The sequence below is a fragment of the Electrophorus electricus genome, chromosome 5 (assembly GCF_041902795.1).
Source record: "Electrophorus electricus isolate QZ-2024a chromosome 5, ASM4190279v1, whole genome shotgun sequence".
Taxonomy (NCBI): Eukaryota; Metazoa; Chordata; class Actinopteri; order Gymnotiformes; family Gymnotidae; genus Electrophorus; species Electrophorus electricus.
In genome coordinates, this window is record NC_137501.1 from 871763 (window position 1) to 887500 (window position 15738).

Genomic DNA, 15738 nt, shown 5'->3' on the forward strand with positions numbered 1-15738 from the left:
GTCCATTTTCTCTCTCGTCCTTTTTAACCTGCCTCTCATCTTCTCTTCTCTGCTCATCTCTTCTTTTCTCTTCCTCTTCTCTTCTCTTCTCATCTCATCTCATCTCATCTCATCTCCTCTCGTCTCTTCTCCTTTTATGTTGTAATTCCAGCACCATGTATTTCTGTTTGGCACCTCATATACAAATGGGTAATAACTAAAAATATGTGTGTGTGTGTGTGTGTAGGCACATATGTTGAACAGCATGCTGTGTAAATGTATGTGTTAGGTGATATTTCTGACACCAGTGGTGTATTTTATTATTTGGCTCCTTGCTGTAATTTACTCATCATCTTCCCCTACGGTTGCAGCGCGCCAACCAATAAAGCTCCTCCATCTCTGTATGTATAAAACCTGTGAACTCTGTGCAGGGGCAGCCCTTCCCCGGCTGAGGGGAGTGTGAGAACTGCAGCCATAAATAGATTTAGAAGCTTTGGGTGCAAATTCACCCCATTGTCGGCATTGTGGTAATAGAGTCTGGCACAGCGAGCGATAACTGAGATGGTTGAGTGGGGAGTGACCTTGTTATGAGAAAGACACAGCGCTTCCTTACACACTTAGTCTCTGTTAAGAAGAATTAAAAAAGAGTGTTCATGTGTGATCGTTTCTCCGAGACTGAATTCAGGTGTGTTGCTGATAGGGGATAATGAGAAAACAAACTGTGTGAGTAATGTAACTCCAGTGATGCACAGCTCATAACACACACCAGATCATCTTACCCGGTGACAGGGACCAGACCTGAAGGATCCGTTTCCTGTGTGTATTTGTGTTCTGACTCAGTCCACAGGCCGTGAGGAGTCGAACCAGGTGTGGTAGAGCAGGACAAGCCGAAAGACAGAAAGATGTGATTTCCCAGACTGGGATCGGGAATGCTGGGTAAAAAAACCCCTCCCTTGTTTCTCCTTCAACAGTAAATATAAAGTTCCATTAGCATTTGGCTTTGTTTCTATAGCATCTATCCCATAATGAACACTGAATTATTGATCCAGAGGTGGTGTCCCGGCGCCAGCTGTTCTAGTGCATCAATCAACAGAAACACAAGTCCTCCCCGCTGTAACCGTGGCGAGCATTTCAGTTTACTTTCCCATGAAACCTTTATTCAATTATGCAAACCTAGATGTCATTGAGTCTTGCAGTGGACTGTGGCTAATTTGTTTGATGGTATTTCCCTTGAAATGTTTTAATCCAGGGTTGACCAGCTCCAGGCTTCCGTCACCCCTAATCTAATGCATCTAATATAGTTAATCCAGGCCTGGAGCTCTTGTCAGAACTAATCTAAGGCATCTAATCCAGTTAGTCAGTAGCACCTGAGTGTCAGAGGCACGCTTGAGCTAAACCCCACAGGTTGGCAGTGCTCGAGGAGCTGGGCTCTGTTGTGTCCCATTAATCAAAAGAAGCAAGATGTTGGACTATAAACTAGACGAGACGACATGAAGAACGATTTGATCGTGTGATTAAAAGATGTAAACAGGTGACTGTGGTGTTTGTTTGGATTAGGAGGTATAATGTTTTGAACCTAGCAGTGGTGACGAATAAAAGCGTAAAGGCAAAACTAGTGCTGAGGCCACCATCAGTAATCAGGCTTCATCTTGGGTATTATTTGATAATAGCCCATAACTGCCTTGTAATACATATAATGAGTATAACATGAATATAACACACTCTCCTCTCAGAAGAAATGATGACTTCACACAAGCAGAAGTGCATTGGGGATGCATTTAAGGATGTGCACAAGATTGTAGTCCTTTTATCAGTCTTTGAGTGGATTGAGCGATCCTGGACAGTGCTGCTCTGTAAGAGTCAGGGCGTTATTGTTTCTGACCTTTGCTTTTCTGGGAACAAAAAATCAATACAGCTGTGCTAGTCCAGCAGACCTTCTGAAGAGGCACTATATGAGAAATATTACTCAGACAATCCTGAAGAAATACTTCTCTTCACTTAGTTGGGTTGATGTATCTACTCAACACCTTTTTGGCTGTACCATTACATTTGCTCTGCTGAACAAGATGGCTCCGGAGCGGGGGCTCAGAGGTGGGTGTGGCCACAGTGAAGTCCAGGGAGGTGGGTGTGGCCACATTGAGCTTTAGGGAGGTTGGTGTGGCCACAGTGAAGCCCAGGGAGGTGGGTGTGGCCACATTGAAGCCCAGGGAGGTGGGTGTGGCCACATTGAAGCCCAGGGAGATGGTTGTGGCCGCAGTGAGGTTCAGGGAGGTGGGTGTGGCCACAGTGAGGTCCAGGGAGGTGGGTGTGGCCACAGTGAGGTTCAGGGAGGTGGGTGTGGCCACAGTGAGGTTCAGGGAGGTGAATGGGAAACTCTCTGCACTATTGGATCAGACAGATATTGTCTTATTTACATGTGCTGGTAATGTGCAACATTAACAATGTGGGTGTTTCCATTAAGGTTGATATTGTTTTATTTACACTATAAAACTTTTATCTGTCTGCCTGAATGTCTGTTTCTCTACAGTGGATTAACAACAAACATGTTTTGACTTCATCATTATGGGTGATTAACTGTAGATTGGTGGGTAAAATGGTAATTACATCCATTAAAAATCAAATCACCACACAATAAAGTGTGCAACTGATACAGGAGTCTGGATACTTCCTGAATTCACTGTACCTGTTTATTTATCTTCCAGTCAAAACAGGAAATAAGTAGTTATGAGCTACAAACCCGACACATAGTGACATCTTTTACATCTCTAAACATGATATGACTTCAAGATGTGATTTTAAAAAGGAAGTAGCTTTCTGGAACATGTGGGCACATATTTAAACTGTAAACTTCAGTCCAGACTTGGTGTGAGCCTTTTGCTCTGTGCCTGTTTGAAGATTAACAAGAAGCCAGGCGTCTTGATACCACTGTGCACGGATGTCTCCCTCAACCAGGATTCTCTTGCACAAGAGAAACAATCGACTACCTTTGGCGCTCCCTTCCTGCCCATCCGCACTACCTGAAGGGTGCTTTGGATCCCCCTGTCTCCTACGAGACGTTTGGAACAGCACCTCCTGCAGCTCCAAATCCGCTCCTTCTTTTTCTTTCCCTTCTTTCTAGGTTGCAGCGTTCACAAGGAAGCAGCATCTTGTGAGGCACAGTGTGTGACTGGTTACCTTCTGTGAATGGCAGGTTTGGTGCCATCGTTAGTGGCCTCGTTACCGGCATCGTTAGTGGCCTCGTTAGCATTGCAAGTGGTCCTAATTCAAAAACTCCCCATCTGGGATTTAAAAATAGCTTCTTGGTTATATCAAGTGACATTAAGCTCAAGCAACCTTAGATTTGGGTTTGATAATAAGTGAATAAAGTTGTTATCGTAATGTTGCTGGATGGGTTTCTTAATAATCCCAACTAAATTTACCTGACGCTTTCATCCAAAGCGACTTACAATTAAGACTGAGTGCATCTTGTGTAATTGAGGGTTAAGGGTTTTGCTCAGGGGCCCAACAGTAGCAACAGTGGGGCTTAAACTGGCAACCTTCCAACTACTAGTCCAGTACCTTCACCACTGAGACACCACTGCCCCTAAATAGTATATTAAATAATTACACTCAGAAATAATTGCAACATAATTGCAGTAGATGGTGTTCAGAGCAAGCTACCCTGAATCCTGTTACTTTCTCCAGCATTAAAATGTTTTTAACAGCACCAGTCAAGCCAAGCTGAGACCATGATGCCCAACGGCATTCAGTCGATCGGCCTTTACAGCTGACCTGGAGATCCAGAATGCATTTTAAAAACCAACCTGGCAAGAATTAAGCCTCCTGCTCCAGCTCCTAGTGCAGAAACAGCCTGCTGGAGCCGCAGTGCTTAGCCTGGGAGAGTTGGCTTATTCCAGCAGGCGTTACTCACAGCACATTGGGACAGGATGTTCATGGGGCCTTTACAATAAATGAGGCGAGATCCCATTATCTGATACAGAGGCATATGAGAGAAAGTGAACTAATTCCAGATAGATCACACCGGAATTTCCTCAGTCCTGGAGAAGGGAGGGGTTATCTCCCTGTGTTCCTGGCCCATCTGTAAAGAGGGAGAGAGGCGTGGCAGATAGCCAGGAGACGCTACAGAAGATGACACACGGAGTCAAGGAGAGTGAAAGATAGAGATCTCAGACTGCTCATGCAATCAAACAGGCTGCAACATTGTGCCTATAAGACTGAACATTCAGAGAGAGGGAGAGATTAATATGTATGTAGTACAAACACCTACAGTCAGACTGTTTTAATGCACTACTGTAAGTAGCTCAGGGAAAGAAACAGACCTAACAGAATGTATGAGACCAATGTAACAGTGTAACAATGTAACAGTGTAACAATGTAACAGTGTAACAATGGATCAGCGTAATAAGGGAACAGCGTAACAATGCAACAGCTTCTGTAATAATGTGTACATCTTCTGGTAAGCACACCCTTTTAGAAGAAAAAAAGATGATTGTCCTCCCAAAGGATGAAAATTGTTGGAATCTCTACAAAACAATTATAGAAAGAAGCTGGAGGCAAAGGAGAAAGATGCTTCTGAACAGTAAACAAACACATTCAACAAAATACCCAACAACTGCCCCACAATCACACACATTTATTAGTCTTTTTGTGTGGGCAATAATAATAATAATTAACTACAATCTACTGCAATTATGTTGCAATTATTTCTGAGCGCAATAACAACAATAAAATAATAACAATATTAGTAATAATGTTGTTGTTATTTTTATTGTGCTGTTGTAGTAGGTGCAGTAGGCAGGTATCCTTGTTCTGTCGTGTCACAGCTCATTGAATTAATGTTTCATGTTTACGTCCTTATTGGCTTTCTAGGATTTCACCCTTTTCTGTCTGCGTTAGAGGAGCTCAGTGGTGAAGGTACTTGAGTGGTCAAGTCCCACCACTGCCAAGTTGCCACTGCTGGGCCCCTGAGCAAGACCCTTAACCCTCAATTACTCAAGATGTACTCAGTCATAATTGTAAGTCGCTTTGGATAAAAACATCAGTTAAATGTAGTAAAAATTTTAATGTTAACCTTCTGGGGGAGGTGTTTCCCTTCTAGGGGAGGAGGTGTTACCATTCTGGGGGAGTTGTTACCCTTCTGGGGGAGGAGGTGTTACCCTTTGGGGGAGTTGTTACCCTTCTGGGGGAGGAGGTGTTACCCTTCTGGGGGAGGAGGTGTTACAGTGCCTGCCATACCAGTGCAGGTATGGGTGGGCTGATAGCCAGTGACTACAGCCCCTGAGAGGATGAGGAGGAGTCCCTGTATGTGGAGGTTTGTCTCTCTTCCTCTCTCTTCATTTTCATCCTTGTATGTTTTGGGGTTACATTTACATTTTTACATTGTTTTGTTACTTTTCCTTTATTTGCCTTGACATTTATTGTTTATTTAATACATTTCCTTATTATTTAAAAATGCCCTTGGTGTGTGTCTGACCTTCTTCTGCTGTGCTCTTGGAAAAACAAGCTGGCCATTAACAGTTAGAAAATGTCTGACACGTTTGTCTTGGCTGTGGTATTCAATGCCAGCCTAACAGCTGAATACACAGGTGCTTTCTGTTGTCTTTAGGCCACCTTTAATAGGCCTGTTTAATCTTTAATAGGCCTAAGTGATGTTTAGTGTCATAATGACTGACACTCCACACTTACAGCAACAGTCCAACTTGCCAGTACTGTACCTGGAATAGGACGGTCTAAGATATGTGTAACGGTGAGCAGTAAGGAGGCGGACGCATGTGCACAGAAGAGTCCGGGAATACAGGATTAAACTAAACAAAACGAAACACGATGACAAAGGGGAGAGCATAACAAAAACACAAACACAACGATAAGAACAAATAACTAAGACTAGAGATAACAGACAGGCAGCAAAACCACGAGGCTTGGAGGTGAGCAAAGACCAGGAATAACACAATAACTAGCCAAAACACAGGGAACAAGACAGCATTTAAATACAAGTAACAATTTAACAAGGCACGGCTACTACAAATGAAGGGCAGAGAAAACATTACACCATAGCAAAACAAATACATGAGACAGGGTAACCATGACAACAAGGAAATTAGGCGGGGCCAAACATGACAGGAGGCTTGATATCTGTAGCAAAAACTATTGACATATTTTGACTTCCATAACCGTGCATAACGATTTATTCAGGTGTTAAAGGACATGTGTAATGCTTTTCTGTCTGCTGTCTCTACAGTAAGTAGATGAATAGTCTAGCCAACCCAGATACACTTCAGAAAAGTGCTTGGTAACGTGTTTGAAGAACTAAAAAACAAATTTACAACTTTACTGACAAGCCATGTAAATACAGCTCTTAATTAACTATTAGATACTTTCAACAACATATTTTTGCTGTTTAAACAGGTAAAGATCCTCTTAATTATCCCTTTACATTTATCTTTGTAATAAATAATAATAGCAGAGCTCAACACGGACCTAATAGCAGTTATTACTGGCTGTGTGGTCATGGTCAATCCATGCTAGTGGAAAATTTGTTGGACAGACATTTTATTTTCTCACATATCACTTGAACTCTTTCCTCTAAACAACAAGAGATTCACATTTCAGAAAGTGATTTTCTGCTGCTCCAGACAAACATGTTTTTGGCAAATATATTTAAGAATTTACAGCTAGACAGACATATATGGAGGTCTATAGGAACACCTGTGAGGGAGGAACACCTGTGAGGGAGAAACACCTGTGAGAGAGGAACACCTATGTAGGAGGAACACCTGTGAGAGAGGAACACTTGTAAGGGAGGAACACCTGTGAGGGAGGAACACCTATGTGTGTGTGTGTGTGTGTGTGTGTGTGTGTGTGTGTGTGTGTGTGTGTGTGTGTCTGTGTGTACCAGTTGTTTTTTAACATTTTTGTAAAATGTTTCAGTCTTTAGCAGTTGCTCCAAATGCGTTTCTAAAGCTTAAACACAATAAGGTTTTTAACATGTGGTTAAATTACAAATGAATTAATAAAAATACCAACAATTTAAAAAAAACATCTCTAAGAACAAATTCTCATAATCTTTAATTCACAACGGCTCGCACGTCATAAAATTTGTATCCTGGTAAATACTGGTACACACACTGCGCTGTGAGGAACTTTCATGCTGATGTTAGTTTGCTTTGACCTTCTTTAAAAACAGGCCACCTGTCAGCATTCAGGTCACTGTGGTGCAGGCGAGGCCAGCTGGCAGTGAGACAGGTAATGCTGCACTTCCAGAAACTCCCCTTACAAGTGGCACTTTCTTCTGCTTTCCCAACCTGTAGGGAGAGAGACTGGAGGGAGAGAGACTGGAGGGAGAGAGACTGGAGGGGAGAGACTGGAGGGAGAGAGACTGGAGGGGAGAGAGCCTGGAGGGGAGAGACTGGAGGGAGAGAGACTGGAGGGGAGAGACTGGAGGGAGAGAACCTGGAGGGGAGAGACTGGAGGGAGAGAGACTGGAGTGGAGAGCCTGGAGGGGAGAGACTGGAGGGAGAGAGACTGGAGTGGAGAGCTTGGAGGGGAGAGACTGTAGGGAGAGAGCCTGGAGGGGAGAGACTGTAGGGAGAGAGCCTGGAGGGGAGAGACTGGAGGGAGAGAGCCAGTTACCGGAGTGGGCGATGACCCCACAAGGTTTCCCTCTAGGTGCCTCTTTTTAAACTCTCTTGCCATAACTGCAGTAAGGCTCGCTGAGCTGTGACGTCACTACCAGGGCTTAACGAAGTTAACGATGCCTGCAGGTCCAGCCCATCGTGCAGATAAACTCTCCCACACAGATTAAATAGACAAGCAGACAGGGGGACTACAACACAGCCAAATGACAATTGGTGGTAATGTTTATTTTCAAATGGGCACTGTAAGGATTTGTTTATAACAGCTTTGTGACATGATGATGTGAAATTGACCAGAAGTCCCATTTCCAGAGTGATTCTGTGCCCTTGTGCTTCAAACTCTATAAGGCAGTGCCAGGCTTTTTATAGCATGCGCAGGGCAGATTTTATTGAGGTGGGGTGGGGGAAGGGGGTGGAGAGGGAGGTGGAGAGATGGAGGGGGGGTGGAGAGGTGGGCAGTGCTTGGTCACAGTGCTCTATAATAACTCTACCATCACTGATCTGTACTCTATAATATCTCTATAATCACTGATGTGTACTCTATAATAACTCTACCATCACTGATCTGTACTCTATAATATCTCTATAATCACTGATGTATACTCTATAATAACTCTACCATCACCGATCTGTACTCTATAAAACTCTACAATAACTTACTGTATAATAACTGTATAATCAGTGATCTGTACTCTATAATAACTGTGCCTTTAAACTGCTATGGTGCAGATGTGTTTGAGCATGGGAAGACTCCCTGAGGGGCAGAAGCTCTGGGGTATCAGGGTAGTGGTGTAACTTCGAGCCCCATTTAAGACCTCTCCCTCACCAACGATTATCACCTCCATCACGTATATCATCCTCAGCTTCCTTCTCTCAGGGAAAGGAAGATGGAGAAAGTGGATGTTCTCCAGATGACAGATAGATAAGATGAAGGGAAGAAGCCACAAAGAAATCACTCTGTTAATTAAAAAATGCAAAAGAAGAAAGAGATGGAGTCCTTACTGTTACACGGGTACAATAACGAGTCCTTCTGTCATTATACTCAGGTACAATAACGAGTCCTTCTGTCATTATACTCAGGTACAATAACGAGTCCTTCTGTCATTATACTCAGGTACAATAACGAGTCCTTCTGTCATTATACTCAGGTACAATAACGAGTCCTTCTGTCATTATACTCAGGTACAATAACGAGTCCTTCTGTCATTATACTCAGGTACAATAACGAGTCCTTCTGTCATTATACTCAGGTACAATAACGAGTCCTTCTGTCATTATACTCAGGTACAATAACGAGTCCTTCTGTCATTATACTCAGGTACAATAACGAGTCCTTCTGTCATTATACTCAGGTACAATAACGAGTCCTTCTGTCATTATACTCAGGTACAATAACGAGTCCTTCTGTCATTATACTCAGGTACAATAACGAGTCCTTCTGTCATTATACTCAGGTACGATACCTGGTCCTTCTGTCATTATACTCAGGTACAATAACGAGTCCTTCTGTCATTATACTCAGGTACAATAACGAGTCCTTCTGTCATTATACTCAGGTACAATAACGAGTCCTTCTGTCATTATACTCAGGTACAATAACGAGTCCTTCTGTCATTATACTCAGGTACAATAACGAGTCCTTCTGTCATTATACTCAGGTACAATAACGAGTCCTTCTGTCATTATACTCAGGTACAATAACGAGTCCTTCTGTCATTATACTCAGGTACAATAACGAGTCCTTCTGTCATTATACTCAGGTACGATACCTGGTCCTTCTGTCATTATACTCAGGTACAATAACGAGTCCTTCTGTCATTATACTCAGGTACAATAACGAGTCCTTCTGTCATTATACTCAGGTACAATAACGAGTCCTTACTGTCATTATACTCAGGTACAATAACGAGTCCTTACTGTCATTATACTCAGGTACGATACCTGGTCCTTCTGTCATTATACTCAGGTACGATACCTGGTCCTTCTGTCATTATACTCAGGTACGATACCTGGTCCTTCTGTCATTATACTCAGGTACAATAACGAGTCCTTCTGTCATTATACTCAGGTACGATAACGAGTCCTTCTGTCATTATACTCAGGTACAATAACGAGTCCTTCTGTCATTATACTCAGGTACAATAACGAGTCCTTCTGTCATTATACTCAGGTACAATAACGAGTCCTTCTGTCATTATACTCAGGTACGATACCTGGTCCTTACTGTCATTATACTCAGGTACGATACCTGGTCCTTCTGTCATTATACTCAGGTACGATACCTGGTCCTTCTGTCATTATACTCAGGTACGATACCTGGTCCTTACTGTCATTATACTCAGGTACAATAACGAGTCCTTCTGTCATTATACTCAGGTACAATAACGAGTCCTTCTGTCATTATACTCAGGTACGATACCTGGTCCTTCTGTCATTATACTCAGGTACGATACCTGGTCCTTCTGTCATTATACTCAGGTACGATACCTGGTCCTTACTGTCATTATACTCAGATACGATACCTGGTCCTTCTGTCATTATACTCAGGTACGATACCTGGTCCTTCTGTCATTATACTCAGGTACGATACCTGGTCCTTCTGTCATTATACTCAGGTACAATAACGAGTCCTTCTGTCATTATACTCAGGTACGATACCTGGTCCTTCTGTCATTATACTCAGGTACGATACCTGGTCCTTCTGTCATTATACTCAGGTACGATACCTGGTCCTTCTGTCATTATACTCAGGTACGATACCTGGTCCTTACTGTCATTATACTCAGGTACGATACCTGGTCCTTACTGTCATTATACTCAGGTACGATACCTGGTCCTTCTGTCATTATACTCAGGTACGATACCTGGTCCTTCTGTCATTATACTCAGGTACGATACCTGGTCCTTCTGTCATTATACTCAGGTACGATACCTGGTCCTTCTGTCATTATACTCAGGTACGATACCTGGTCCTTCTGTCATTATACTCAGGTACGATACCTGGTCCTTACTGTCATTATACTCAGGTACGATACCTGGTCCTTACTGTCATTATACTCAGGTACGATACCTGGTCCTTCTGTCATTATACTCAGGTACGATACCTGGTCCTTCTGTCATTATACTCAGGTACGATACCTGGTCCTTACTGTCATTATACTCAGGTACGATACCTGGTCCTTACTGTCATTATACTCAGGTACGATACCTGGTCCTTACTGTCATTATACTCAGGTACGATACCTGGTCCTTCTGTCATTATACTCAGGTACGATACCTGATCCTTACTATCGGGTATGATGACATTTCACATGGTGTCTCTCCTCTAGAGAGTACATACTGTTAAAAGTGATGTAAATGTATAATTTAAATGTACATAAATACATTGACATATTTGCAGGGGTTTCAGAGTTATAAATATTAATAAAATGCTAATAAATATGTAGGTGTTGTATTTCTGAGTGGTATTTGTGGTAACAGTCTCTGAAGGTGAAGGAGGATGTGTTCATGTATACAGGGATGAATGTGTGTGTGTGTGGTGTATTTGTGTGTGGGGGTTGTCTTTGATGATGGTGATGGCAGCTCACTGAAGAAGAAAGAGGGTAGCAACATCAGACACAAACAGTGTCCAGGACTGAGAGTCCCACTCCAGTGGGTGCTGTGTCCTCTTTACCTGCCGATGTCTTCACCTGCTTCTTTTGCTCGGCAACCGTGCTGTTGCCTTGGTGCACTGCAGCGCAGCTGTTAAGGACGATAAAGTACGGAGTGTATGAAAGTACTGCAGGTAAGGTTAGAGGAGAAGGACGACCACAGGATGCTATTAGTTATCAGGGCTGTGTTTGCTTCTGCTGAAACAGTCCACACACACAGATTGCGGTGTCATGCGTCTTGGTGCCCCTCCAGAGTGGATTTGATGTCAGGGAATGGACCTAAATATACTTTCTTGAGCCTACTGACAGGAACTGGTGAGCACTGAAACTACAGAGACATGAGAAAAATAACGATCAAAGTTGTTATGCTTTTGTTGTTCTTTCTTTATCTTGGAAAATCTTTTTTTTTTTATCTGGCTGTCTGCTAACGACACTTAGCAGGAACGTTTATTAGAGTTACCAGTCTTAACTGATTCTTGAGTGGCCTCTTTTCTTACAGTTAGAGACTGTTGGCTCTTTGTTGCCAAGCACAGCTTCTCACTGGTCAGTTTCTAAATCACATGACCACCATCAGTCATCCGCTACTCTGTTCATCACTGGTCAGTTCCTGATCACAGGGCCACTGCTTACTGGATATTATTTGGGGATCACACCCATTAGACTGAGGGTGCAGTCTTGTGGTCAGGACCAGACCACCGAATGACAAGTTAGGGGAAGATTTACCCCAAACTGTGCAGCGAAAACAGGTGGGATGTGGTTTGTATTCATACAAGGTTTTTCGAGCTGGTAGAGTAGGATGGTATCACCATCCATGTCTGCTCATCTGGAGATTAGTAAGCACCTTTAATATAGATGAGAATTCCTGGTTCATAGATAACCTTCTGAGCTGCTTCTCTTATGCCCGTGTTTCTGCACTCTGGGTCTCTTTACAGCCAACAAAATATCCGGGAAGGCTTGATAGCTCCCAGAGCAACCATGCCTAAACATACCCTCCATCTCTTTTCCTTGTTCTCTCCCCACCCCACCTCTCAGGGCTGAGCCCATCTTGGCCAGAGTAAAAGAAGACCACACGCGGATAATCCTGCCAGCGATTGATAATATCAAGTACAACACATTCGAGGTCCAGCAGTATGCAAATGCTGCTCACGGCTACAACTGGGGCCTCTGGTGTATGTACATCATTCCCCCACAGGACTGGCTGGACAACGGTGATGAGACCGCCCCCATCAGGTAAATGCTGCCAATAAACTTTTAGAATCACTGAAGACATTCACTGAAATATGAATGAATATTGATATGATAGATTCATTTTTTATTAAGTGTTAAGGACACCTTTGCCCTCTAGAATTGGAATAGCAGCACTGATGGATATTTCAGAGGGGTTTGTGTTTTGTAAGGCTCTGTTGTGAGATATTTGCTGATGTTGGTGAATTGCAGCAACATTTTCACGACCATCCGTTCAAGAAATGCAAAGATAAGTCAATCATAAGCATGCAAAACGACTTCTTCAGACCCAGAGCTAAAGCCAGCCACACAGCATGTGGCAGACTCAGATTCCTGTGTGACTTGTGTGTGCATTGACTGTGTGGTTGATATTTTGTGCTCATCTGAAGTCTTTCCAAGGTTGCCATAGCCCAGATAAAGTATCGGGCAAACAGAAATTCCATTTATTATTTATAAATCAGACATGGAAACCAGTGGAGAGGAAAACAGGAACAGCCATCCTGCCATCACATGAACTTGGTTTAAATGATGGCGTATGAGGTAATTCTCCACTTATGAGTTTTCAGAATCAGACAGAACTGTGCTGTGAAAACCTGGCACTACAGGCACAGATGAGACAACATTCCCACATCACTGTTCATTTAATACAATACACATGGAAAGAAACAGGGACAGGACACGTGACAGGGTGGAGGACAGAACACGTGACAGTGGAGAACAGAACACGCGAGAGGGTGGAGAACAGAACACGTGACAGTGGAGAACAGAACACGTGACAGGGTAGAGAACAGAACACGTGACAGGGTGGAGAACAGGTGGAGAACAGAACACGTGACAGAGTGGAGAACAGAACACATGACAGGGTGGAGAACAGAACACGTGACAGAGTGGAGAACAGAACACATGACAGGGTGGAGAACAGAACACGTGACAGGGTGGAGAACAGGTGGAGAACAGAACACTTGACAGAGTGGAAAACAGAACACGCGAGAGGGTGGAGAACAGAACACATAACAGGGTGGAGAACAGAACACGTGACAGTGGAGAACAGAACACGTGACAGGGTAGAGAACAGAACACGTGACAGGGTGGAGAACAGGTGGAGAATAGAACACGTGACAGAGTGGAGAACAGAACACGTGACAGAGTGGAGAACAGAACATGTGACAGGGTGGAGAACAGAACACGTGACAGGGTGGAGAACAGGTGGACAATAGAACACGTGACAGAGTGGAGAACAGAACACGTGACAGGGTGGAGAACAGAACACATGACAGGGTGGAGAACAGGTGGAGAACAGAACACATGACAGGGTGGAGAACAGAACACATGACAAGGTGGAGAACAGAACACGTGACAGGGTGGAGAACAGAACACGTGGCAGGGTGGAGAACAGAACACATGACAGGGTGGAGAACAGGTGGAGAACAGAATACATGACAGGGTGGAGAACAGAACACATGACAAGGTGGAGAACAGAACACGTGACAGAGTGGAGAACAGAACACGTGACAGGGTGGAGAACAGGTGGAGAACAGAACACGTGGCAGGGTGGAGAACAGGAACAAGACAAAGACAAAACTGTGATGCACGAGGGAGGAATCGTGACACCACTGTACCTAGTGATGTACTGGGCCTTTTCAGGAGAGACCATGCGAGTGTAAATAGGACTGTTAATCACCACAGCCTCTTTCTTACACCCGCTGTCTGGGTTAGAACATGATGGATTCATGTTTCACACATACTAATTCCCGTTTCACATAGATTATTATTAATCCCTTCTCCAGAGTAGCAGTGAGCTGATTTCCCAGATCAGATGAGAGTGTCCAGACAAGGAGAATATCCACGCCACAAACTCCAGGAGGCAAAAAACTTGCACCTGTAACCCCAGGGGCAGGTTTATGACCCCAGGGGCAGGTTTATGACAGATAGCATCATTGGCTCCTCCAGAACACCAGCGGTGTCCCAGTAAGCTCCTGCTGTCAGACATCGTCTTCTCATTAGGCAGTCTTCCCTGCATCGCATTGTGCAGCAGATGTGCTAACAGGAATGTCATTTCTTATTTACTTCACCCATCCACACTGTGGTAACGTCCTCAACCTGCTGTCAGTCCCTTTCAATATTCCAAATTTCCAAATTGCCATGTACATCTGTGACCCAGCTAGCCGGTTTCTTTGACTGGAAATGGCGTAAACATTTGCAAAGCTCTAGTGCTTTACAAAAACATTTAAAAGTGATAGAATCGCACGGTCTTGTTGATATCCTCCTCTCTGTGAGTATATCCATCGATGTGTCTTAACTCATGACATATATTAGTGCACCACTCACTACAGGGGCACTAAAAATTGCATTTGCCCTCTGTTTAGGGACCGTGCCATAGCGCTGTTTTCATGGTCTCAGTTCAAAGCGTTAGCTACAACTTCACCCGCACTATGCTTGTCCTGAGAGGTCTGCTTCTCTGAGAGCTTCCCAGATGAACTTTCAAGTGTACAAGACTCTTCCTTTAGGCAGGACTTCACAGATTGCCTTCAACACCACGTCAGCTTTTGTCAGAGAGGGTCATGCTCAAAATAAGCCTAAAATGGACTCTGTCATATGATACACTTTACTGTCATTTCTGATACACTTTACTGTCATTTCTGATACACTTTACTGTTATTTCTGATACACTTTACTGTGTTGGTCCCTTTGCCAGTTCGACTCTTGTGGTTGGGTATATAAGTCTCGAACAGGGGGGCAGGTCCCTCAACAAGTAGACCTTGTCATTTCATGCTACTAGTTCTCATTTTGGTTTGTTTTTGACACTCTTCATCAACAATAAGGATGTTCATTTCAAGTACATCACTGGTGCCAGAAGTACCAACTCTCAATTGAGTGCAACACGGATGAGGCAAAGACCTGAGGTCCAGACAGGAAGATGAGGTGAAGATCTGAGGCACAGTGATTAAGATGTGTGGACAGTCAGGATAGTGTGTGAGACTTGATATGTAAAGCTTTATATTTGATTCATCTTTGTTTCATTTGCTGGCTGGACAAGAACCAGAATTTCAGTCCGTACCAGACACATGTTAATGTGTAGCAGACACACCACCCACTTCTTCCCTGCAGGTACTCCTGGGGTTTTTAATATCATTCCAATTGTAGTTCTTTATACTCACTTTTGATGTTCGCACTTGAGTCTGTTCACCATAATTCTTACAAATATACAGAACTGCTCTATAGCCTACAGGATATTGTGACCTTCTGACCTTTGA

The 15738-nt window shown here is 43.5% G+C and overlaps 1 protein-coding gene across 3 annotated transcripts in view; it reads left to right on the plus strand.

Annotated features, from left to right (window-relative positions):
• Positions 1–15738, plus strand: part of galnt9 (polypeptide N-acetylgalactosaminyltransferase 9) — a 90349-nt gene that overhangs the window by 34301 nt on the left and 40310 nt on the right. For 2 of the 3 annotated variants that reach the window (XM_035529542.2, XM_081714887.1), the window contains exon 5: positions 12293–12490. The exons of the other annotated variant lie outside the window; for it this stretch is intronic. In XM_035529542.2, the coding sequence (XP_035385435.1) occupies positions 12293–12490 (198 nt within the window). The remainder of the gene's footprint in view (positions 1–12292; positions 12491–15738) is intronic. 3 annotated transcript variants of the gene reach the window in all.